The 27,729-nt window shown below is 39.0% G+C and overlaps 1 protein-coding gene across 1 annotated transcript in view; it reads left to right on the forward strand.

The window, feature by feature from the left end:
• LOC124785478 (probable Rho GTPase-activating protein CG5521) overlaps positions 1 to 27,729 on the forward strand; it is a 261,077-nt gene that overhangs the window by 65,923 nt on the left and 167,425 nt on the right. Inside the window, exons 11-20 of the mRNA XM_047254185.1 lie at positions 2,122 to 2,211; positions 2,319 to 2,420; positions 2,666 to 2,826; positions 3,316 to 3,427; positions 7,588 to 7,710; positions 12,923 to 13,241; positions 16,881 to 17,123; positions 18,213 to 18,347; positions 18,840 to 18,980; positions 23,947 to 24,137. Of these exons, the coding sequence (XP_047110141.1) occupies positions 2,122 to 2,211; positions 2,319 to 2,420; positions 2,666 to 2,826; positions 3,316 to 3,427; positions 7,588 to 7,710; positions 12,923 to 13,241; positions 16,881 to 17,123; positions 18,213 to 18,347; positions 18,840 to 18,980; positions 23,947 to 24,137 (1,617 nt within the window). The remainder of the gene's footprint in view (positions 1 to 2,121; positions 2,212 to 2,318; positions 2,421 to 2,665; positions 2,827 to 3,315; positions 3,428 to 7,587; positions 7,711 to 12,922; positions 13,242 to 16,880; positions 17,124 to 18,212; positions 18,348 to 18,839; positions 18,981 to 23,946; positions 24,138 to 27,729) is intronic.

Below are 27,729 nucleotides of genomic sequence, written 5' to 3' on the forward strand. Positions count from 1 at the left end.
TAGCAACTTTCCTTTTCATAGTATTGTTGCACCTAGATGAACTAATTCTTGGCAGAGTTCTTTGAAAACCTCACCAGAAGCAGCATCAAAAGGTTTCGTATCTTTAGCGCACAGCTTTCCAACAATTCCACATGTATGTAAATTGACATACATGTACGTGTGCGTACTACTGTGGTGTACTTGAATTGCTGGCGCTTGAAGCATTTCAAAGGACTGGCATAGAAGACCATATCATAAGCTTGTTGAACATAACTTGAATTTGTTCCAGAATACTGTCAACACCAGTTACTAAAATCTAAATTTGCAGGTCTTTCACTAGTATGTGTTACACAACAGTATGATGTACAAAATCCATGGGTCAGCTGAATATGACTATTTCTTATTTTTATTTATTTAACATTAACTGAATTTTCTCTTGGTGCTTGGCAGAACATGATAATAATGTTAATAACCAAAACTGTTCATGATCTGCAAAATTATATTTCTTTGGTCACTTTCAGCTTACCAGACCGTCTTCAGGTGACAACTGAATATCGCAGAAATAGATTCCCCTGATGTACAATGTACACAAGTGTTATTTGTACAGAAGATACAAAAATGAGTGTGTTTTCCTACATATCCTGTGTATCTTCTGTACAAACAATTTCTGTGTACATCAGACATCATGTTTATCTGTGTTTATGACACTCAGTTGTCACATGAAGATGGCCTGTGAAACTGAAAACTGGTTTGGATAAATAGAAAACCTACTCACGAAGTGGTGGCAGGGGAACACACACACACACACACACACACACACACACACACACACACACTCACACTCACACACACACTCTGAAGGATTTAACATTTACAGTCTTTCGAAGTTCTTCTGACAGAAGAGTTGAAGGGGAAGGAAGAGGGGTGAAGGAAAAGGACTGGAGAGGTTTAGAGGGAGGGGTACAGTTCAGGAAAGTCACCCAGAACCCTGGGTCAGGGTAGATTCACAGAACGTGATGAGAAGGAAAGACTGATTGTTGGGGACTGCACAGCACAAGATTTGAAAACCTGAGAGCTTCAAGGTCTTGCATGTTACCCTGTCTTCCACCTTGGAGCTCCCAGGTTTTCAAATCTCGTCCAGTGCAGTCCCCACCAATCAGTCTTCCCTTCTCATCCGGTCTGGTAAGTCTCCCCTGACCTGGGGTTCTGGGTGACTTTCCTGAAGTGTACCCCTCTCCCTAAACCTCTCCAGTCATTTTCTTTCACCCCTATTCCTTCCACTTCAACTCTTTAGCCAGAAGAAGGAGCTACTGGCTCAAAACTTGTAAACGTTGAATCCTTTTTTGTGTGATTTCCCCTGCTGCCACTTGATGAGTAGATTTTCTTATCTATCCATTTACATTATATTATCAATAATTGATTATTTTTGTTGTCATATGAAAGCTGGTTTGTGATCAGATAAATATACTTTTGCAGAACATCATGAAGTGTTGTTTTTAATATTTTTATTTATTTATTCAAGGTCCTGTGTGTGTTATAAATCACTTCTATGCTATTTCAGAGTACAGCAAATATACACATTACATTTGTGATAGTTTGTTTCCTAAATTTCAGTGGAGATGTTATTTAAGAATACTTTCGTATTTACTTAACAAATGTTTCATTGCATACTTTGTAAGTATATATGACTCCATTGGTGCAAGTTGCCATGTAGGTCTGCTGTGGAACATTGGATTTTCCATTTACCTTATGAAGAATTATGTCTATATATAAATTTGGACCACTGTTCATATTTGACATATATTTGAGTTTTGAACAAAGATATGAAAATAAAATTCTGTTGGAGACGTAAAAACAGTTTATCAATTAAGTATCCAACCAGTACTTTCATCCTTTTGAGGAGGATAAGAATAGTTTGCCAACATATGTTGTCATTTGCTATTGTTTTACTGTGGGAAAAGTTCAGCAACTGCAAAGATCTGTTAAGAATTGTTATGGTTTGGTAACTTTATCTTTTTAACTTCAGTGTGAAAAGAACAATAAAGTTCTGCAGTCTGTAACAAAACATTATGATAGTGGCTGTGTTTATCAAGTAAAAAAATCACTTTTAATTTTGTTAAAAGGATTTCTTCTGTTTTGCAGGTCCCAGAACTCCCTTGTTTTATGCTGGAGCCACTTGAGAGCCACGTAAAAAACAGTGGACCACCATCCAATGAATTTAGTTCCTTAGAGGTACTGTAATCCAAGGGCAAAACTTATAGTTTTAGCTTGTTTGTTTCTGGTTTCTACTTAAATTGCTATTGTTCGTAAATGATACATATTCTTAACTTCTTCTACAGAGCACAGAAAGTCCTGAATCGTACAGAGTGACTCGCCTAAGGAATGATTCATACCTTGGAGCCATTCACAAGGAGAACTTGTTGGTACGGGCTGGTTTACAGGTATGCTTCCATTTTTATAAACATGCTTTGTAATTAATAGGTTTACAGCTTAAAGAAACTATTCTGTCATTATTTGCTTTATCATATGCCAGGAAAGCATTGCTTTTCTTTCATTGATGTTACTTGAGTTCTGCATTTAAGTTAGGTGTTAAGCTTTCTATAAAGAGTGGTATTTTGATTTTTATGTATAATTATTTAACCAGCTTGTAAGATGGTGATATATGAACGGCTTATTGTTTTTGCAGAATTTGCTACAGTTATTCATTACACATGCAGCAAATGTGTTTACGTTGGAGCTGAGTCCTGATTATCCACTCCTTTTGGAGGAACAAGTGGATACATGTAAGCGTGTCCTCAATATATACCGGTACATGGTGATGCACACCCGTATGGAAGCTCGTACTTGGTAAGTTAGTTGCTGTGCCTCTTTTGTCTTACATGTCTCAAATTTCTCACAGCATCAACACTACTGAAATCTTCTAAATATACTGTGCATTGATGTTAACGTAGCATGGTCAGCCTTCCTTTAAACTGAGTCACTTAAGTAACATACTCAGATTTTAGCCACAGCAACAAGATCAGTGGGCCTGGAGTAGGCCATTATGATTTCTTTTTTATACTACCTTTTTAGCTTTATTTACTGTGTAAGGAGGGATTGATTACAGACTGCTTTACCCTCTTTAAAAATTGTAATCATAATCATCATCATCATTATTTTTATTCAGCAGTTGAAAGGGATGCATATAATTTTAGAGTTAACACAAAACCAGTTTGCACTATATTGTACTGCATAAAATGTGGAAAAAAATTGTAATTGTGTAATATCATTTCTTATTTTTGTGTTCATTTTACTTTGCAAAACTGTGTTGTATGTTTTGTATTTGCTACATTTCAGGGAACAGTTACTGGTGGTTCTCCTGCAAATCACATCACTCATTTTAAGCAAAACACCCCCAAAACACAAGGAAGAGACCCTTGGTGGAAAGCTAGCCCCAGCAATTTTCCAGGTGATAATGAAAAGGCATTATTTTTTAATATACAGTGAGATTTCAATTTATCACCACTTTACTTAAATGAAATGCAAATATTACCTGGTTCTCAGCTTGTCATAATTTCTTTACTAACTAGCTGAATGAAAGACAAGACAAATATTTTTATTTTTATTAATCATTTTCGTTTTGTATAAATAGATGCATCGGAGTGAATGGAGTGAATGGGGAGAAAACTGCTCCCCCCCCCCCCCCCCTCTTATTTTAGAATGTGTGCCGCGTGTGTGTGCGTGTGTGTGTGTGTGTGTGTGTGTGTGTGGAATCATTTTTCCTAGATCTTGCTTACTGTTCCATTTGCTAAGTTTCATTTATTGTTAATACTGTATTACCAATCTTTTTCCTCAGTTGCTATTTTGTTGCTATTAACACTATATCTCCACTAAATAAACATAACAAGATAAGTGTAGCAGTTTTTGTTGTGTGCACACTGACTTTAGTGGCAAGTGTAAATTTTCTACAAATGTTTCTGGTTGTAGATTACACTATATTGTAAAATGAACCAGATGTACAGGCTTTATCACAAGTGTCCTTCAAAAAGGTATTTAATACTGTGTGTGTTACCTGTGGAATATCTGGAAACAATGGATATACCAATGCTTCAGACAGTCAGTCAGAATGGAATGTCATGCAGGAAGTTGCTAATAACTGGACACTTTTTTTCCCCCCATACCATAGTTTGCAGTATGCAATACTACATGTGGCAGAACCTGTTAAAATTTTCATTACATCTGACACAGCATCCCCACTGACATTGAATTGTGTGGTGTGTTTGCTTCATTGGCATATCTCAGTTTTTGTATTATTATAAGTGATTGTTTGTGAACTTCGTCATTGTAACTACCCTGAACTTGATTTTAACATCTTATGCTATTTCGTGCTTACCTAATCTGTCTTTAGCAGTTTAGTTGCAACAATGTCCACAGCTGTGTAAACTTCTTGAAAGAAATAAATTGTCTGCATTGGCAGTTCATTTCCATTTTATTTTTGTTTTGTGTACTTTGATGACATGGCTGTGTAGACCTTTTCCAGCAAAAGCCCATTATCTACCCATGTTTTGGGTTACAGTCATAGAATTTCATGGGCAATCCTTGGTAGGTGGGTTTGAGAGCTGTAGCACTGAACTGTGCTCTCACACAGTGGTAGATGGCTTCACTGTGTGTTACTGTTTGTACTGAACTGAATGTCTTGGCTACACCTTTCAAGTCCAGTCAGCCATGGATTGCCCTTGAAATTCTGTGACTTTAACCCAAAAATTGGTAGTTAATGGGTTTTGGTTTGAAAATGGCTACACAGCTGTAACATTGAAGTACACAACAAAAAATAAAATGAAAATGGAAAAATAGTCAATGCAGGAAACTTATTTCTTTCAAGATGTCTTCAACAAAGTTTAAATTAAGTTTTTAATATACATTTAAGATTTTAAAATAATTAGTATGTAATGTACATATGTATTCCATTGTTTGTAACTTTTTTTTCAGTGAGATGTATCTTTTAGTTAAGCATTTGTTTCATACTACCGACATGTATAACATTATGCCTCTATGGTCATCAGTGGATAAGGGTAATTGTGTTACTGACCCACTGTATAATTGGCGAGTGTACAATTTAACATTCAGTTTTGATTTTGGTAGCTTCGGGGGCCCTATGTTGGTTAGTGTATGCATAAGGTTTGGAAGCTACCAAAAAATACTAGGACATAGCTTCAGAACTGTTTTTAGATATACGCAGTTCTGGCCGAGGTGTCCAACAGTTAAATCTTTTTCTGAAAATATAGTATAATGTTTGATGACTATCTCTTTGAAGTGTTTTATATTTATGGTTACATTTAAAGAATATTTCATATTTCAGTTTCACATTGTGTGTTGATGTCTTTATATTGAGTTGTTTTGTTAAAGTGTTTCTGTGGGCATAAGTGTAGTCTCTGAAAGCTTTTTGATTTTACAAATAGATGGTTAATGCTCATTGACATAAGTCACAACTTACTTCAGAATAAAGCAAGTTGAAAATGTTTGAATTATTCAAGGAACCAACCAAGATCTGAACTGTGCATAAAGCTGTTGATTAAAAAGTACCCCTCTCCTTCGTACAGAACCCTCTGTTCCATCCAACTCACCTCCCTTTACCCTCCCCCCCCCTCCCCCTCCCACATCTTAGCCTTTACCCCCTCCCTCCATCTTCCCACACGCATCAGAATAGTTCTGAAAGACAGGCTGTGAACCAGCAGCTAAATTCAATCACATTATGCTGAGCAATAAGCTCCAGCACTAAGCAATTTTGTTGACCCTTGGCACCAATTTGGAGGTGACTATTAGTCCAGACAGGTACTTGATGGGTGGCTTTATCCCATAGAATTACACTCCTGGAAATTGAAATAAGAACACCGTGAATTCATTGTCCCAGGAAGGGGAAACTTTATTGACACATTCCTGGGGTCAGATACATCACATGATCACACTGACAGAACCACAGGCACATAGACACAGGCAACAGAGCATGCACAATGTCGGCACTAGTACAGTGTATATCCACCTTTCGCAGCAATGCAGGCTGCTATTCTCCCATGGAGACGATCGTAGAGATGCTGGATGTAGTCCTGTGGAACGGCTTGCCATGCCATTTCCACCTGGCGCCTCAGTTGGACCAGTGTTCGTGCTGGACGTGCAGACCGCGTGAGACGACGCTTCATCCAGTCCCAAACATGCTCAATGGGGGACAGATCCGGAGATTTTGCTGGCCAGGGTAGTTGACTTACACCTTCTAGAGCACGTTGGGTGGCACGGGATACATGCGGACGTGCATTGTCCTGTTGGAACAGCAAGTTCCCTTGCCGGTCTAGGAATGGTAGAACGATGGGTTCGATGACGGTTTGGATGTACTGTGCACTATTCAGTGTCCCCTCGACGATCACCAGTGGTGTACGGCCAGTGTAGGAGATCGCTCCCCACACCATGATGCCGGGTGTTGGCCCTGTGTGCCTTGGTTGTATGCAGTCCTGATTGTGGCACTCACCTGCACGGCACCAAACACGCATACGACCGTCATTGGCACCAAGGCAGAAGCGACTCTCATCGCTGAAGACGACACGTCTCCATTCGTCCCTCCATTCACGCCTGTCGCGACACCACTGGAGGCGGGCTGCACGATGTTGGGGCGTGAGCGGAAGACGGCCTAACGGTGTGCGGGACCGTAGCCCAGCTTCATGGAGACGGTTGCGAATGGTCCTCGCCGATACCCCAGGAGCAACAGTGTCCCTAATTTGCTGGGAAGTGGCGGTGCGGTCCCCTACGGCACTGCGTAGGATCCTACGGTCTTGGCGTGCATCCGTGCGTCGCTGCGGTCCGGTCCCAGGTCGACGGGCACGTGCACCTTCCGCCGACCACTGGCGACAACATCGATGTACTGTGGAGACCTCACGCCCCACATGTTGAGCAATTCGGCGGTACGTCCACCCGGCCTCCCGCATGCCCACTATACGCCCTCGCTCAAAGTCCGTCAACTGCACATACGGTTCACGTCCACGCTGTTGCGGCATGCTACCAGTGTTAAAGACTGCGATGGAGCTCCGTATGCCACGGCAAACTGGCTGACACTGACGGCGGCGGTGCACAAATGCTGCGCAGCTAGCGCCATTCGACGGCCAACACCGCGGTTCCTGGTGTGTCCGCTGTGCCGTGCGTGTGATCATTGCTTGTACAGCCCTCTCGCAGTGTCCGGAGCAAGTATGGTGGGTCTGACACACCGGTGTCAATGTGTTCTTTTTTCCATTTCCAGGAGTGTATTTATAGTTAAGTTTCCTCTTGTTGTGGTACTCTTATATCCATATTGTTGAGTAAATTATTTGTTTCCATGTTGACAGAGAACTTAATATTTCATCAAGTAGTTCTTGTAGTTTAGTATCTAATCTGTGTCTTTGTTACATTGTATCATAAAAATTGATTTTATTCTGAAATAGTTATATTTAGTTCTTGTTGAACATCTTTGAATTAATATTGTAATTTCGAAGTTGTTTGTTATGGATAAATTTCATAGTTGAATTGTGAATAAAAGAAACTTTCAGCATTGCTCTAATATATAAATTTGTCATGTTACAACTTCTGAAATGCAGTTTTTCTTTACAGACACTAATAGTGACATGGATAAAAGCTAATTTAAATGTGGTTATCTCTGCTGATTTGTGGGACCAGTTCTTAGCAGTTTTGTCATCCCTTACACAATGGGAAGAACTCATTCGTGAATGGGCAGTAAGTAAGGAACTCATTTTTAGGCTATTTAGGCTAGCCGATGTTTGTTAATGGACAATATCCAGCCACTATGATTTCACTTAGCTTCAGAATAACACAGATGAGTTGGGGAAGGGTAGTTAATGGTTCGAAGGGAGACATCAAGTGTGTGGGATGGAGGACATCAGGTGCTCGGGATAGGAAGCCGGTGAATATGTGCAGCACATGATGCCGATGATGAAGAAATTGGTTGGGAGATCTGACAGGGCAGAGGAAAGGGAAACTATTGGGTAGAGGATGTGTATGCAGTGGATTCATGGGAGGCTGAGGCCATGAGGATTACAGGATTGCAAGGATAAGTCCCATCTGCATAATTAAGAAAAGTTGGTGGGGGTGGGGAAGGATCCAGATGGCACGGATTATGAGGATCCATATGGCACGGATTATGAAGCAGCCATCAAAGTTGAGCATTTTGTGCTCAAGAGCTATTCTGCCACTGGGTTGTCAACTCTATCCTTGCCCACAGTTCGGCAGTGGCCATTCCATCTCATGAGCAGCTGGTTAGTGGTCATGCTCATATAAAATGGTGTGCAGAAATTGCAGCAGAGCTGGTATATGAGATGGTTGCTTTCACAGATGGCCCTGGCTCTGATGGTGGAAGATAAGCCTGTGACAGCACTATAGTAAGATGTGTTGGGTGGTTTATTCTATCCCATAAGAGGCAGAGCCAGCTGTCATATCATATAGCCATGTCATATACCATCTCTACTGCAGTTTCTGCACAGCATTTTATGTAGGCGTTATCATTAACCAGCTGTCACCAGAATGAATAGTGACCACCAAACTGGCAAAGAGCAAAGTTGACTATCTAGTAGTGTAGAGCACTGATGAGAAAAACGTGCTAGACTTCAGTAGCTGCTTCACAGCCCATGACATCTGCATCCTATGCCACAGCACCAGCTTTTCTGAACCATGTAGATGGCAGTTACTCGTGTAACACATTCTTTGTTCTCGTAATCCTCCTGGACTCAGTCTTTGTTAACCCACTACACTCACCTATCTCAGTCAATGGAGACCAAAAGTGGTTGACAGGAGGAAAGAATTTGTGTAGTTGCAAATCTTTTTACAATGATGATACAATGATGATGATGATGATGGGGAGGGGGGGGGGGGTGAACAATATACTGAAAATCCTTGACTGTTGGGGTGTGGACATAGGATGCAGGGCATTTGGAGATCACTTTTTTATGTTTATCTCGAATATCTTGAAAACAGTGGCTTCTACCAAAAACTTTTCCCAGAACAAAATTAAACTTCATTAAATTTCCTACAGAAAAGATCCTATTCATTTTTTCTGTGGGACTAATAGTTTCTGCATTGCAGGGTATGCAGAAATTGCAGATTATTAAAAATTGTGTTTGAATTGTACAAAATTAATGTTTATTGTTAAACAAAGTGGGTTAAGAACAAATTTACATTTACGTACCACATCTACAAGTAGTAGAATTGCGGGAGTGGGAAGTGGGATGGGGAGCAGACACAAGAGGGAAGGCAGGTCACCTGATTGTGGTCATGAATGTCTCTCCCTTGTAGGTCTGTGAGCTCAGGTGCATGGGTTTATATAGTAGAGTGAGTTTCAGTGTAAGTGAATATGTATGTGTAGTTGTTAAGTGAGATTTTAATGTAAAATATGTTTTTATAAGCAGTGAATGAGAAGTGCTTAATTTGTAAGTTTGATGTTGTCAGTGATCTTCGTTGTGTTGATGGGAAAGGGATTGGATTGTTGCCGACTGTTACTGACAGCATTTATAAAGCTGTGTAACTATGTTGTAGTCATTTGGTGGTGAATTAAAGAATGACAAGAAAGCCAAAGAAATGCCAGTTTTCGCACCATACAAAAATTCTCTCTATATCATTTTGTAATTGTAATTGATCACCTGATGATTTTACTAGATGATAAATTACAGCATCATCTGCAAACAATCTAAGGGGGCTGCTCAGATTATCACCTAGATCATTTATATAAATCGGGAACAGCAGAGGGCCTATAACACTACCATGCGGAACGCCAGATATCACTTCTGTTTTGCTCGATGATATACCATCTGTCACTACAAACTGTGACCTCTCTGAGAGAAAATCACAAATGCAGTCACACAACTGAGACGATACACCAAATGCATGCAATTTGATTAATAGTCGCTTGTGTGGAACGGTATCAAAACCCTTCTGGAAATCTAGGAATATGGAATTGATCTGAGATCCCTTGTCGACAGCACTCATTACTTCATGGGAATAAAGAGCTAGCTGTGTTGCGCAAGAATGATATTTTCTGAATCTGTGTTGGTTATGTATCAATAAGTCATTTTCTTCAAGGTGATTCATAATGAAAGAGTACAGAATATGCTCCAAAATCTTACTGCAAATTGAGATCATTTATATGGGTCTGTAATTCAGTGGGTTACTCCTATTTCCTTTCTTGAATATTTATGTGACCTGTGCTACTTTCTGGTCTTTAGGAACAGACCTTTCGTCAAGTGAGCGGTTGTGTATGATTGCTAAGAAAGGCACTATTGTGTCTGCATACTCTGAAAGGATCCTGATTGGTTATCATCTTGGCCGGAAGACTTGCCTTTCTTAAGTGATTTTAGTTGTTTCGCAACACCTAAGATATGTACTTTTATGTCACTCATGCTAACAGCTGTTCTGGTTTCGAATTCTGGAATATCTACTTCGTCTTCTTTCATGAAGGAATTATGAAAACTGTATTTAGTAACTCTGCTTTAGTGGGGCCATCATCGGTAACATTTCCATCGCTATCGTGCAGTGACGGTATTGACTGTTTTTTGCCACTGGTGTACTTTACATATGACCAGAATCTCTTTGGATTTTCTACCATATTTTGAGACAATATTTCATTGTGGAGACTATTAAAAGCATCTCGCATTGACGTTCGCACTAAATTTCGAGTTTCCGTGAAACTTGGCCAGCTTGGGGATTTTGCATTCTTCTGAATTTGGCATGCTTTTTTCATTGCTTCTGCAACAGTGTTCTGACGTGTTTTGTGTACCATAGTGGATCAGTCCCGTCATTTGGGCAAGGTCTTCATGTGGTAGACAGTTGTCAGTTCCAGCTGTGGAAATTTTTTATGTAATAGCTCACTTTAGCAGCTGCAAATAAATATTCACATAATAAGCTGCAAACAGCTCCTCTATATAAACACAAGCTCAGTGCCTTTTTTTCCACTCACTTAAAAGAAAAGCAGTAAATGCTGGAGAAGTATGGTATGTCCGTAAACTGAAAGCACATGATAGGGGAAGTTGACTTTACCAGAAGAGTGCTACAGCTGCCTTAAAAGATGACTAAGAATCAATTTCCCCTATAGCAGCATCGAACATTGTGCAGAGATTTACATAGAAGCTGTTAATAAACTAATCTTGCATTAGTATTATAATTCCACTTACCAACTGATATGTGTTCAGTGTAGTGTTAACACAATATGTGAAAATAAACACCTCCTTGAGCGTGTCTGCTTGCTCTGTCACCAGTGAGTCATAAGACCTGCTGCAGAGGGCTGGTATACTGGCTTTATGCAACTACCTTTAGTTGTTTTTTGTAAGTTTTTGGGGTAAATAGAATGGGGAATCACCTGCTTGCTCTTTAGTTTGCACCTGTGAAGGAGAGAAATGTGTGACCACAATCCAGTGATCTACCTTCCTTTACAATTCTACCCTTCACCCTGTCACACCCCCAGAACACAATTTATCTATTAATATGGCTCTACTATACTTAGATGTGGTATGCGCATTTAATATTTTCCTCACCCACTTCATTTAACAGTAAGCATTAGTTTTATACCATGAAAACACTGTTTTAATAATAGTATCTTTTTTGTACGAAATGTAATTTAATTTTGTACTGGGAAACATTTTTGCTGGAAGCCACAATTTTCAAGATAATCAAGAAAAATGTGACCTTTAAATGCCCCCAACGTCTCAGGATTTTTAATTTATCTTTCATTACACCCTCCTACTACTGAACAAAACTTTACTAGTACATGAATTTTTTCCCTTAATTTGTATTAGTCGAGTGGACTAACACCCCCTACCCAGCAGTCTCCCCTTCTGCTGTCCTGTCCAACCCTCCCAATAAACTCATACACGTCATCATGATTGTGCGCGCCTCACCAGCTCTGGTGCCCGTGTGTTACATTTACATTCTCCAACTTACTCTGTTGTTTAAGCTGGTAGATACAAAATGCCACTGCGTGTCCTTTCAAATCTGTTCATGGAAGACAAATATGTGTATACCTGAATAATTTAAGTGTAGTAATGTTCCGGAAATCTTGTACTTACACTGTGACTCGGAAGTAAATCATGAAACGTTCTGTCATTAATCTTGCATCTCTGTCTCCATGCTCATGACAAGGATCCTACAGGGATGAAAAATCACCAACTGCCCATGCCAAATTCTAGTTTGTGACTTATGTAGACAAACCACTGTTTACAGTACTTTCTCAGCAGAGCATTGCTTGACATTTCTTCCATAATACAACATTCATTCAGTAACAACCATATTCCTTGTGTTGAACAATTGATTTAATAGGGCTCATTGAAATTAGTCTTCTCACTTATTTTGTTGATCAATCTTGCAAAACCTTTAAAAAAAGACTAGGATTAAAGAAAATGTGTCTAAAATAACAGCAGTGTTAATGACATTCATATTGGTGAAGGAAAATGCAAGTAAAGGATAGTATGATTACAATAGTATGAAAAATATAGTTGCTACTCACCATATAGTGGAGCTGCTGAGCCACAGATAGACATAACAAAAAGACTGTCAAACAAAGCTTTTGGCCAAACAGGCCTTTGTCAGAATAGGACATACACACACACACACACACACACACACACACACACAAAAAAAACCAAACACAAACAAACAAAAGCACACGTGCATGTGTGGTGTGCAAACGGAACTCACAGTCTGTTGCTTTGAAATTGCTTCTTTTTCAAGGTATTTGTAATGGCATTGCCAAGAGGGTTGTATTTAGAAATGAACTGCAAAAGTCATTGGATGCCTTATTGTATTGAAATTTATCATCATAGATACTAAAAAAAGTGTGCATTTTCTTATTGTGGATAGTGTTTGATTAAATTAGTAACTTACAAGAATGTAAAGAAATGGCTCGAAAGTCTATTAAAAACATTATCATCTTTGTTTCTGTGAGCAGAAAACATTGGAAACACTGACACGTGTTTTGGCACGCCATGTCTATGGCTTGGACCTCACGGATTTGCCACTTGATCGCCTGACAGAGCAAAAAGCCAAGAAACGGCGCGGAAACAGACAACAGAGTGTATGTGAGAATAACCAGAACCAGGGCCACCCAACACATCCAGCGTCTCAGCCAGCTCGCAACAGTGTTTCGTATTCATCTGGCCAAGGATCAATGCGAGCAAGTTCTATTCCACCACTGGCAGCATCCAGTACACCGTGTCATGACCAAAGCTCTAGTGATGGTCCCGCCAGCTTCAACACAACAGCTTCTGGTTAGTACTAGAATTATTTATGCTGTTTGAGCCATTATAGTGGTCTTTGCTATTAAGTGAATGATGTTGATAATAATAAAACTATCCAAAATCCTCGATGGAATAACGAGAAGATTATGAAAAGGATATAGATTGCTATTCGTCATATAGAGGAGATGTAGCGCCACAGACTGGCACAGCAGAAAGACTGCTAAATGTGAACTTTCAACCAAAAGGCCTTCTTCTAACGTAGAAAACAAACACATGCACATGCACACACAGTCATATCGGCCAGCCTCGGTGTGGCTTTTTCAATATCTGTTTTAAACCAAAATATATAAAACCTGACCTAAGAAATGAATTTGGCTTTGGCTTTGTAGATCTCAAATATCAAAGGCTACAGCAGTGTTAACATGACTTTTAATCTGTCTGATTTGCTGCAGTTTATTATACTTTAATTTGATATTAATTTAGTTTCAGAAAAATTACTGCTACCTTTTTAAGTGGAGATGTAATGGAATTTGGTCCAAAAAATTGATTTTTCAAAAATCCATACCGAGCGAGGTGGCGCAGTGGTTAGCACACTGGACTCGCATTCGGGAGGACGACGGTTCAATCCCGTCTCCAGCCATCCTGATTTAGGTTTTCCATGATTTCCCTAAATTGTTTCAGGCAAATGCCGGGATGGTTCCTTTGAAAGGGCACGGCCGATTTCCTTCCCAATCCTTCCCTAACCCGAGCTTGTGCTCCGTCTCTAATGACCTTGTTGTCGACAGGACGTTAAACACTAACCACCACCACCAAAAATCCATGTTGTATGTGAATTTTCATGATAGCAGCTTCAGAAATGCCTTTAAATTGTTAAACTGATTAACTCTGCACTGGTGACCACTCCCACCTTTTCCGACATTTGGGAAACTGTTTCAGCAGAATTTTTGTCAGTGTGAAGGATATTTTCTTTTGATATCTTTGGCTGACATCCATATCTTTGCCTGAAAACTTTCTTGCATGTGGTTTATTTATGTTTTGTCAATACTAACACATATTAGTAGATGGAAGGTTGAATTTGCAAACCTTTATGTGGAAGTCAAGATTTATGAATAATGGGTGGTGGAAAAACTGTGTTAGGAAATGGAGGTTTCATGGAAATCAGTTTGCTGACAAAAACGAGGAAGCAGCTCGAAATGAAGAGCATAAGCTCTCAGCTTCAGCATCGAAACAAGGGACAGGAAAATTGTACAGATGCATGAATGATGTTGATATGGATTGCACTGGATTCAGCCTTATTTAGAACTTCTCTGCCAGGCTATAAAGTTTTTATGTTCATGTGTTAGCTGTAAAAAATATGGAATTCATGATTGTTGTTGAAGAAAGAAGAGTGGGAATAGATTGTGATTTTAAATTAATTTGTAATTCATGTGGCTATGAATTTAAATTTTCCTCCTCCAAAAAAAAAGTAACACTGGTACGTATGAGAGCCATTTTAGGTTAGCATATGCTCTGAGATGCCTTGGACAGGGCATGGAAGGAAGTAATTTATTGTGTGGTTTTCTGAACATGCCTCCACCTTGTCCGAGGTTTGAAAAAATAAATAAAGGAATGTCAGACGCTGTATGCGATACTGTCAAAGTTTCTATGAAGAAAGCAGTGGAGGAATTGGTGGAAATAAACCAAAAAGAAGTAGATCCTGGGGTAGATATTCATGACAGTGAATCTCCTACAAATGCTATTGACCTGTGTGTGTCTGTAGATGGGACCTGGATGAAAAGGGGTCACACCTCTCTGTATGGAGTTGCATCTGTCATTGGTATTGACTCGGGTAAAGTTTTAGATGTAGAAATTATGTCTAAATACTGGCACCAGTGTGCAACAACGAAAATGTCGAACAATGAAGACGGTGAGAAATTGTGGCAAGAAAAGTGTGCAATAGCATGCTCTTAAAATGATAGTAGTTCAAGTGGGGGCATGGAGGCTGCTGCAGTTGTGAGGATGTTCTCCGTATCTGAGAACCAGTATGGTGTTGGATATACTAAATGTCTTGGTGATTTGGACTTCTCTTCATTCAAAGTTGTAACAGATAAAAATTCGTGCAATACATCAATAGAAAAGTTGGAATGTGTTGGTCACATCCAAAAGAGGCTTCGTGGTAGGCTTTGTCACTTGCTGAAAGAGAAGAAAGGTGAAGTATTGGAGGATGGAAAACCACTAGGAGGAAAAAGCAGGCTTACTCTGAAAGAAATAAATTCTCTTCAGTTATTTTACTGGAGAGCTATCAGGAAAAACATACATAATTTAGAGGCAATGAGGCATGCTGTGTGGGCAGTTTTTTTCCACAAACTATCCACTGACGAAACATCAATGCACAGTCTGTATCCAGAAGACTATTGGTGTAAGTTCGACCACAGGAATGAGACGTACTAACATAAACACTCATTACCAGAACCTGTTATGAATGCAATTAAGCCCACGTTCAGGTTTCTTGCAAACCCTGATTTTTGGAGGAAGTGTCTTCACAGAAAGACAAAATGCAAATGAAAGCCTCATTAATTTAATTTGGAGTAGATGCTCAAGAAAGACATTCTGTGCGCTTGAAGTACTCAAAATAGGTGTCTATGATGCAGTTTTATGTTAAAATAGTGGAAATAATGGCAGAATTGAAGTGTCGAAGAAAATTAGTGTAGATCCTGTGTGTTTACAACAAAGCATTTTACACCCTTGACGAGAGCAGAGTCAAGAAAGCTAACAGATCAGTGTCTTCCCTGCAAATACAGGCCAGGCAGATACAAAGAGGAGAGAAGAGAAACCTGGTTAGTACTAGAATTATTTATGCTGTTTGAGTCATTATAGTATGGAGGATTTTAAAATTGAGGTAAGCTTATTACATGTAGAAGTATGAGAAGAAAACCTTTGAACCTCATTTTCTCTGTTTTACATTTTTTACAGTATTAGAAGCCTTTTCTCAAAAAGTATATGCGCTAATGCTATGAAATTTTCAGGAACTGTTCACGTGTTGCTGTCTCCCTGGAACTAAAAAATACGAGATCCTGCAATTACATTCTGGTTTTTAGATGATTGTGTATAGAGAAAAAAGTTAATTTTGGATGTGCAAAATTAAAAACTCTGTTAATGATAACAATTTGTACCATAAATTAGTATCTGTAGTTCAGTGGTCTTATAACCTTCTCGGGACACTACAATAAAATTTTCAGATTAATTGCGTGAATTTGAGTTCTGGCTTTTTATAAAAAGGAGAATCAAAAAATAAAAATTGAAATGTCTGGCAAAATATCAATCCTGCATATTTTATTTTATTTTCCCAGTAAAACACAGCTCTTTTGCTTTACATGTGCAAAATTTTAGATTTGTACATTCATAAATGTGGCTGTAATGGATTTTTTAATTTCATGTTTGTGTTTTCTGTTACATCCCCCCTTATGAGAGTAAATAATACAAGGTGCTGGTTTTCAGAAATTGATTACCTTTAATATTGCTCTCTGTGGACTAACGTACATTTTTGTTTGTTAAGTAAACCATTAATTTCAGTCTGTGTTCCATAATTACAGATTCTAATATTCTGTTTACAATGTGTGGCACCCTTGGGAGCCATCTGAATTATTCTTGGAAAACCATACACTTTGCAAAGTCTTTTACAATTTCCAGAGTTGTCAAGTGGAACGTTTCAGCAACACAATCACTCTCATTCACACCACCACCATCATGGTATACTGGGAAGTAGTCCTAGTCCAGATAAACGTCGTAGTGGGTACCACGGACTGCACTTACGTAGTGTTAGCGAGGGAAATTTATCAAGTGCTGTTGCACATCGCCATCGCCACAAGAGTAGCAGGATGGTAGATTCTGGGCGTCACTGTGGAAGTCGAGCTGCTCCAGTTGTCATTCCAGGTACTGCATTGTCATGTTATATACATTTTGACCCATTTATAATGTGCTTTATAAGTTCTGTATTATGTGGTGTTGCATCAGCAAGAAAATATTACTTGTTACATTGTCATAGTTTTTGAGAAATATGCAAAGGAATCGTAGTTCTGGAAATCTCTAGCAGTGTTGACTCATTAAAGATTGTTGCAGATAAGTAAAATATTGAACATACTGTGGCACAAAGTCTGTATCTTAGAACTGTAGTACTTGTGTGATGATCAGAGCCCCTGAAACTGATAAAAATTTATTCTTGATGGGTCTGCACTTTTACTCCTTAATTATTTACATTGCCTTAATACTTACCATTACCATATTAAAATATTGTATTAAATCATGTAAATGAAGCTACCATGCACATGCTATTTTCACTTCTATTTTATGAAATGGTTTCGACATAGTCTTCTAAGGCAACTAGGAAAACCAGAGCTGGAGGTAACATATGGATCATGAAAATATTAGTCCATGTATAGAATCAAAGCTAATAAATTTTATGAGGGTTTTATCCTTTAAATTTATTATGCTCCAAATTAATAAAACAGAAATGTACATATGCTACCAGAGAAAGCCTCAGCTAGTTAGCTGTAACTGGATAAGCAAATGCAAGGCTGATACAAATGGAAGATGAAAACAGAAAAAAGCTAAGAGTCTTTCCCTTGTCTGAATTATTCTCATTTATTTGTGTACTGTTATATAAAGTTGATTATTAAATTTCTTAATATTATTTCAGATATCAGGCTTAATAATTTGGGAAGTACCAACTGATACAGAATAGTTTGTGGAATCAGAATCTTTTGTGACTAGATGCAGCTGTCTGCATCGTTATCATTTTTGGTTTCATTGCTTATGTCACAACGAAGGAAGCTGTGGTTCTGAAAACTGGAAACTAACGTTGTCTTGTGATGCTGCTTTGGTACATAATTTGTCACCACTTGAACTTCAGTCAGATATAGCTTACTTCAGTTGTTGTTAAGTCAGTTATTTTCAGAGTTAGCCTGCTTGCTTGATATCTGACTTTGAAAGTTAAGTTTGTACATTTTCTTAATTTTTTCACAGTCTTACCTCTTTGTGTGGAAAGAGAAGTGGCCCGAATCATTGCTCATTCAGGTGACACAAATTACTCACAACGTACGTACCCAAAAACCCGGATTCACAAGTCACGTTCCATGGATTCTCTTCGAAGTGCCAGAGGTAATTATTAATACACATGCAATTATTTCAGTATGCAGTTTTGTCATGTGAATTTCTATTTGTTTTCAAGGTAATAATTGTTAATAAGAAAATTGGAAACTTTCTGTTAATGGTCCTTAGTGCTCTTTATAGTCCATTGTAGGTCAAATAATTCTCTTATACGCTGTATCAGTCATAGATTTATAACTTTTTTACTTTCTGTGAACAAACCAAAACTTTGTGTATGTACCACAGCTAAATTTATCTTATTATTCTGGATAATGGACACACTCATATTTCTAAAGAATGGGTTTCAAATGTGTATCTCACCATATTTCAGCAATTTCCTACATTACTTAGGCTAATGTCAGAATTGGTTCATTAAAGGGTTACATTAAGTTTTATACAATTAGTAAAACTTTGCTGCTAATTTAGGTCTATATTGTTATATACTTTTACAGTTTTTGGAAAGATTTTCTGTAAAGTATTGATCACTTGTTGTCATTCTTGCAGCAGGAACACCATTCCAGTACTCTGAGTCAGAGGGTCCAACAAGATCCCCCTCTCCCGCTCCATCGAGTGGAGTTGAAAGCAATTCAATCAAAGATTCGCCCATGCAGATTGATGTAATAAGTGCAGATGGTACAAGTTTAGGTATGATATCTGTAAATTTAAACGTAGCAGAACAATCGATATGAGACATTTTTGAAAAGCAATGGCTGTTTCCTTGTTTATATTTAAATGTTGGCAGCTGAAAGTTTCACAAATGCAGCAATGACCTGTTGATTGTTTATGAAGCAGAGTATGCCACTGTTTTGATTCAGTAATCATTTGACTATAGATGAAAGTGACCAAGTGTGTGTGTGTGTGTGTGTGTGTGTGTGTGTGTGTGTGTGTGTGTGTGTGTGTGTGTGCAGGCGCGCGCGTGGGTGCATGTGTAGGTGCAAAAGGCTACCCAAATTCGTCAGGAGTTGTACGTAGTTTAAAATCCTAAACAATGGTGCTGAGACTCTAACAGTGGTCATGTAAAGGCGGATGAAGAATAGTGGAGTGGCATGCCCAGTATCCAGAAAGGAAATGGTGCAGAAGACAGACCAAAACTGGAGATTGGATCGCTAATCGACGATTAGTGTTCTGACTGATGAATTTTCCCATTTTAACTTATCACAATTTACACAATCGTCACAGAAGCATTCAGATATTAAAAACTGTGTGCAAGTCAGTTACTGGAAACATTTACTGGCCAACACAAAGAGCAATGAATGTCAGGCATATGAGTGTTTTTGGACTGTCATTGACAAGATGATCTGTTTCCCCACATGGTTACAGGCAGTGGAACACTGATATCCCAAGCCAACACAGAATCAGAGTAACAGTCTTGAGTTGAAAATTTATGGCTACTGTTTTCTGGGTGAAGACTTGTAATGTAGTCAGTAGTTAAGGCTTATACGTACTTCGAAACTCTCACCACACTGAGACATACCAACAGTACAGGAAACTTGTCTTGGACAGTCCAGTCCAGAAAAACATGTCTTCACACAAAGGTCTGTATCATGGACAAGATTCATCACATTTTGACCACCACCCTAGATTAGCTATCTCGTACTTAGTGAGTATTACCTCATCTTGGACTTGAGAAAAATGTTTTGTAGACAATGGTTTGAAGATAAGAAGGAACTCAAAACCACTGTTGTAAACTGGTTCAATTCCCAGGCAGGGAGTATGTATACAGAGGGGTGGAAGAAGGTATTAAAATGTTACGAAAACTGCTTAGGAATGATTTTTTTAAATGACAAAACCGCCCTTGCTTTTTTAATATATCTCATATTACTCATTAATCTCATCATAAGTCTTAAGATAGCTGCAGAGTTAGATACAGAGTATTAAGATGTAAACTCATATTTGCGAGTTTATTGGTCTTTAAGATACACATATAAACACTGTTCCATGACAACATCATATGGACTAAACTGTGAAGGAAGAATATGAAAGCATTTGATGATATGGCCCACTACAACAAGATGTCTTAGTGTTCCTACAACATCGCATGTTGGTGACGTCTTAGGTGCCATTGTTTTCTCTCTCTCTCTCTCTCTCTCTCTCTCTATCTCTCTCTCTCTCTGTGTGTGTGTGTGTGTGTGTGTGTGTGTGTGTGTGTGTGTGTGTGTGTGTGTGTAATTAATTGGCTCACAGTACACTGTAATATTAGATAGATAGTCCAACAGAATGGCACAGCAGGCACAGTATTAGTATCATTCTCCAAAAAAGAGTTAGACGAACATTGATGTCGTTCTTATATGGCACTATTTTAAAGTTTGATGATTTCTCTGGGACTGTTTTAGGTGCAGTAGTGTGCTTGAGTGTTTTCAAACTGTGAAGTATGTGTGTAGCCCTGTGAATAGGTTGTTGTAATCTTGGAAGTTAGGTGTGTCAACAGCATACTAGGCACGAAGATGTAGAAGAGTGGGCAACACTTGGTCTTCTAGAATGTTGAAACAAACATCTTGTTTTGTGTTCATGGTAACCCAAATGGATGTGCCCCAGTTGAGGTGTGATAAACTTACCCAGAACTTCATAGAACCATCTCCAGCCTGAACTGCACACTCCATCGTCTGTGGCTAAATACCTTGTTCGGCTCTCAGGGAACTTGGCACCTTACATACTTTGAAAAGCAGGGAACTTGTGATTCGTCAGACCATGCTACATGCTTCCAGTCAGCTACTGTCCAGTTTCTGTGCTGTTTGGCTCATTGAAGACATGCAACTTTATGTATTGCTGTCAACTATGGTCTTTTGTGATGTATCCATCCCTAAATGTCCATTACATGTATTCGTTCGCACAGTTTGCTGAGAACTGGTTGAGGTGGACCTGCATTTACTGACAGTAATAATTCCTTGTAGGTTTGAAATCTCATCATTGACAATGTGTGACACTCATCTGTGGATCCTGTAGATTAGGGTCTCTGTATGACCGCTGTTCCTATGCCTTGTTACTTGGCTGCAACAAGGATGAGGCTCTTTGAACTAAAGCATGAACGATGGTATTGTACTGTGCTGATTCCGCAGAGCTGACTGACACATACAGACCACTGCAGTGCCATGACTTACTGTAGCAGTGTTCCATTGCATGGCTGCCTGATATCAGTTTTCTAGAGAAATTTTTTAAACATTTAGAAACAGGTAAAAATACTAAAACAATGCCCAAGGTGATGGGGTATTCAAAAATTTGTTGTGTATGACTTCATACACAGTGGTAAGTGGAGGTGCAGCAAGAAACACAGACCAGCTATCACAAGGTCAACAAGGTTGAAGCTCTCTGAACTAAAGCATGAACAACACTATCAGACCCATGACTAGGTGGCGTCTGAGTAGCTTCAGGTATTGAAGAGGTTTTAAGTGCAAGTGGGCTGTCTGGCTGCCACTGGCCATCCTGTATCGTGACAGCAGTGTGTGCTTGCAGTCCAGAGCCACTATAGGTGCAGCTCAGCAGACGTGCATCATTAGGTCTGCGGGATCCCATAGGACCGCTATCAGCATCTCATGGAAACTTGCAATCCTGTTGCCATCTTTGACACCCGTGAGGTGTTATTGATATGTGATACCACTAAAGTCACTAGCATGATCGTGCTATTCAAAATACAAACGTGTATAAAATCCAATGTCACGCATTTGTTTAGGCACCATGTATACATTAAAATGATAAATTTCCAGTAAGTCTGCAGGCTTTCGTGGCCGTTGTCACTGAAGTTAAAATCTTCTGGGTTATTAGGCCGTGTCATGTTTCTTCTAAAATGTTTGACATTTCGACCTCTCTGCTGGGATCTTCCTCAGGATCTTTTGGTGTCCACTACTGTTAGAACACTGTCGGAGACGAATGTCGCGTCCACTTATAAAGGGGGAGATTTTCTGGTGTTCGTGCTGGAGAAGTAATAGTATTGGTTAAAATTCATATGGCTACCATCGGTGGGCCATAGTCATAGGCTAATATTCCCACTCTGATGCAGAAGCTTATCTCCTGTGGATACCATTGGCAGTCCATCGTCATTGGATAGAAAGGCGCTATTCCACACTTATGCTGGAGTAGGGTTATTGGTTGAATTGCCTGCTATCACTATTGGTTGGTCGTCATGAGTGGCTAGATTCGAAACAGACAGGGCAAGAGAGAGGGAATGTTTACCCGAAATATTATTGTCCGCCAAGGTGACTTGCAGCGTGTTGTTTATGCCACACACACACACACACACACACACACACACACACACACACACACACACCGCAGCCGCGTATTTACTTCCTTGATGGTGGAGAGCCACGATGCCGGAAGCCTATAGCCGTCATCTCTATTGAAATTAGATGCATTGTGAGAAATTTCAACCGCTTCTCGGATCTTTCTTCTATAAATCTTTGTTTCTTTAGCCAGTACACGTACATTATTAAAATTGGCCAGAGCCAAAGTTCTCACGATGTTCCGATACTGCAGATTTTGCACTTTGTTTTAGCCGCATGTGCTGTTCGTGTTCCTTAATGCATTTTTGACAGTGCTTTGCGTTTCACCTATATACACTTTGCCACAGCCACATGACACTTGATAAGACACCTGCATTGTGGAGGTAATCAGGTGACTATGGCCAACCAATGGTAGCCATATGGATTTTAACCAATACTGTTACTTCTCCAGCATGAATGCCAGAAAATCTCCCCCTTTATAAGTGGACGCAACACTCGTCTCCGACAGTGTTCTAGCAGTAGTGGACACCAAAAGATCATGAGGAAGATCCCAGCAGAGGGTTCGAAACATCGAACATTTTGGAAGAAACATGACTCAGCCTAATAGCCCAGAAGATTTTAACTTCAACGATAAATTTCCTGTCTAAAATAATGCCTGAATTGCATTTGACTAATGAAATACTGCCAAATGTATCTTATTTATGTTGGGGATACACGGCTTTGTCTTCTTGTTGAAGTTTGAAGTGATCTGTTCGTGCTCTTGGTGGTTACAATATGAAACAAAACAGCTGCCAAATGGAAGCTGGAAACATGCACAATTACTGCAGTCTGGAATGACCCAGAAAAGTGATTTAGTTGAGCCATGACAGATGTAGTTGAGCCACACGAATTTAAAACCCAACCAGTCTTCTGAGGCAGGGTGAAAAAGACATTTTTGTTAAGGCGTAGTACTGTGAGACCTTCGGATTCCAAACATAGCCCTTAACATTCAGTGAAAAGCAATTTAAAAAAAATAAAGTACTAGGTGATCAATGCTCATTTGAAAGACACAAATTATCTACTTACGGTGCACAAAATGCTTGGCCTTGTAGTCTTGTTTGGCAAGGGTATTAAAAATAAGATCCTATTTGAATAGGATCCTAATTGCAGTACACACACAAACCACCTACTTGCCTAAAAATAATGTGAGTTCACAAATCTAAGTATAACATGATTTTCAGTCTTTTATTCCTATCAAACCAATTGCAAAGATTAGTAGCATTCAGGTTAAGAGGTGTTATCCTGTGTGGTGAACAGCTGTCCCCACTTCTATATCTTTCTCTGTTAGAACAGTATTGTAACGAAATATGCATTTGATTTTTGTACTACATTCAGATTTTTTTGCCTGACAACAGATCTTCAAGAGACTAGTGGCCGAACTTCAGTAATGGCAGGAGGAACAGTGCGTGGCTGGTTGCCTGATGTGGCTGTTGTATTATGGCGCCGTATGTTGGGAGCTCTTGGAGACGTCAATCAGATTAGTTCACCTGTGCTACATGCTCAAGTCTTTGATTACCTGGTAGAGCTGTCTGATACACTAATAAAAGTGAGTTGCTATTTATAATGCTAAAAAATTGCAAACTGTAACTAGTACTGTCATTTACCTTGAAACTGATATACTCTTGAGACTACAAGAAAGTAATATGAGCAAACATATTTACTTTTCCACGTGTTAACTTCTTTCATGAAGAATAGACCATTGTGAATAAATTAGGCATATTTAGGACGACAGATGAAAATTTACATGTGAGAAGCCCTTGAATCAGTATAAAAATAGAAACTTCTGATAAGAATGTAAATATGCCGTGGTCAGCCTGAGTTTTGTGTAATTTAAGGACACTGTTAATATAGTGCTTTGTGTGTTTTATTTGATAGCAGTTTTAAAATACTTTTGAATCCATAAGAGTACATAATTGAATTGTAAATAATTGATTTCAGCTATCAGTCGTCCTTTTTAAATTTTATTGGCAGATCTAGATTTCAGCGAGAAACTAGCAATTCTCAATGCACTATCATTTTTGATCAATGTAGTATTCAATGAACTGTGGATGAAGCCTGACCAACATGCGTTACATGCATTGATAAAAAATGATAGTGCATTGAGAATGGTTAGTTTCTAGCTGAAATCTAGATCTGCCAATAAAATTTAAAAAGTTCAACTGATAGCTGAAATCTATTATTTACAAATCAATATAACAGTTGCTCAGTGCAACAGCCTTCTGAATGGAAAGTAACCTGATGACATAATGGAACATTTTCCAGTTTGGAGTGCTGTCAGTCCTGCTCCATTTGCCCATGTTCCAACAACATCCTCATGTATCTTAAAAATGTTTTTACATCTTCTTTTTAACAGTGGATATGCAAAAATACACTAAAAGTATAGGGTGGCACAGGTAAAAAGAGGCCGTGTAAGTATAAAGGAAATGCAGTGAAATTACAGAAATGAGGAGCCAAAATGGACTTATTATTTACAATGGAAAAATAAATTTGTAGGAGACGTTGAAAGTGACTCCCCCTGCAACATCAGTACACAGCTGTGCACGTCTAAGGATATCCAGATACATGCATTGTAAAGTTTGGATATCAATTGTGGCATCTTTACAGCTGATGTTGTCTTTGAGTTCCTGTATTGTGCGTGGATTTGTCTCACAGCCCTTGCTTTTCATGTGTCCCCACAGGAAAAATCACATGTTGTTAGATGTGGTGAATGTGGTGACCATAAATTTTTGCTGACGGTTCGTTCCTCAGTGTAGATGACATTGACTCATTCCAGGAATACCTTAGACATGATTCATTTTGCCCCATCTGAATGGAAGATTTCCAACCATGCAACTGTTTTGGGGTAGAATAGTGTCAAAAAATATCAGTCCAATGCTGCTTGTTCGTGTCACCACACCAAACTCAGATTTTTTTTCATATTTAGTGGTTGCTGACACACAATGTAAGGATTCTCCATTGCCCAGTACCTCATGTTCTGTGAATTCACATGACCGGAAAGATGAAACCATTCTTCATCAGTCATGATGTAGTGGAAATGGTCTAGTAAACAATCTTTGATGTTATTCAAAAGCCATGTGCAGTAATCTACATGTTTCTGAGTGTCATCCTCCCATAACTGCTGCACAATTGTCACACAACATGGCTTCAAATGAATACTTTTTAATATCCACTGGCAATTTCTCCTGCTTACAAGCGCCTTTTGGGCCAATTTACATGTAGACTTCTTTGGCCTCGTAATAATTTTTGGCAGGTTTCTGCAATAACTTTTGGTGTGCAAACTGAAGGACTTCTTTGGTGTTTTTCATTTTGCAAAAATCCATAGTGTGCCAGTTTTTATAGACTGTTTGTTGCTCTCTTTGCTGGTATCCCTCTATCTGCATACCTTACCCCAAAAATTTCACGAGTTTCTTTACTCAAAGTTTTCACATATGCTTCCCCAATCTCAGTTCTGTCTTCTATAGAGAATGTTATTTCACTGATGAAACAAACTAAAATGGTGATAAAAGTAATGCTAACAGTCGACTATTTCATTAAACTGCCCATTGTTATAACTGTTGAGTCAATATTGTTGACTCTATTTTAGAAGCCAAAATCATTGCATTCCCATTCAAAGGGGAGGTGGGCTACTTTTAACTGCGCCACCCTGTGTTATTGGAGACGACACCACACGATTCTGGGAAAGTGCTAAATTACTATTTCTTAGAAGAATCTCTCTCTCTCTCTCTCTCTCTCTCTCTCTCTCTCTCTCTCTCTCTCTCTCTCTCTCTCTCCCCCCCCCCCCCTCCCCCTCTCCCCGCCCCCCGCCCCCCTCTCTCCCCTTGCACGTGCACTTTGGTAGGAGAGAGTGCTACTGAAGTGATTTATTCTGGTCTGAAGATGCAGAAAGGCTTGAGAGTTAAGTAATAATTTAACTTTAGTTTGTGCATCTTCCTTTTTCTTTTTAGCACTTTGCCTACAAAGAAGTTTTCTGTCCTCAAAAGGTATTTGCATTGCATGAAAAATCTTCATTTTGCTGTTTGATGTCACAGGTAATATTCTCAGGTGTTGAAACTGTGATGTTGCTGACAATGGATGACGTAAACCTGTGCATCTTTCTAATAGCTCTCATCTAGCAGATGGATAGACATTTGTGAGAATGTTCACTGATACCCACTATCACTTTGTATCATTCTTTATAAAGTAAAGTGTAAAAATCTTTAATCATGTTGAATATGCAAATATTTCATACTGGTGTAATCTGAAAATATCTTGGCATCTTTGACAGAAGACACTATTATGACACACTTTTCCCATGAGTTAGTATGATGTTCATTTTAAACAACTCTTAAACACAGGAGTTTTATCATAGACACAATAATGGATAAAAATAAGTTTTGGGCACGTATCAGAAACTTGTTAAATAAGATTTAACAGGAAATGGGACACATTTAAAGTTTGTGAAACTGTGCGAGAACACGCTTTAGCTTTCCATCATTAAGAAATAGGCTGGTGAGCTTTTGGACGTGCTACACGAAGACTCTCAGAAAAACATATTGTCATGAGAATTCATAGTGAGCTATGATGCAATGTTCCTTTGGACTTATGTGTCCAGAGGAACATTGAATTGTAATTCTGAACACCACAGGCACTGCACTATCGTATTTATCCTCCAACATCGGGCAAGTGGCTTTCAATGAAAATTTCTTCCCTGTGTGGTAATATACATAATGGATGTGATGGTGCAGATTGTAGACACATGGTTGACAACATCCTGAAGTTTGGGTCTGGCCATGAGGCATACTCAGATAGCCCAACGGGAAGGCAACTCCTTGCAATAATTGGGAAATTCAGGTTCGAGTCCCGATCCATCACAAATTTTGATTGTTGTCGTTCCATTATACAGCTGACAGTTGTCCTTATTCGCAAGTGGAAATACATTTCATGTGGAAGGTAGGAAAAAGTGCTATGTGAGATGGTTGTGAACTATGTTGTTCTAATTCAGAATGTACCCGGTAGTTCAAACATTGGATGCTCAGTGCCACAGAAATTGCACAGTACCAAAGAAACAGTGGTATCATGTTCTCGCATGAGACATGTCACGACATAACCGTTTGGATATCCTGCAGAGACACATTTCATCATTTTGAAGAATCAGTAAA

The sequence above is a fragment of the Schistocerca piceifrons genome, chromosome 1, assembly GCF_021461385.2.
Source record: "Schistocerca piceifrons isolate TAMUIC-IGC-003096 chromosome 1, iqSchPice1.1, whole genome shotgun sequence".
Taxonomy (NCBI): domain Eukaryota; kingdom Metazoa; phylum Arthropoda; class Insecta; order Orthoptera; family Acrididae; genus Schistocerca; species Schistocerca piceifrons.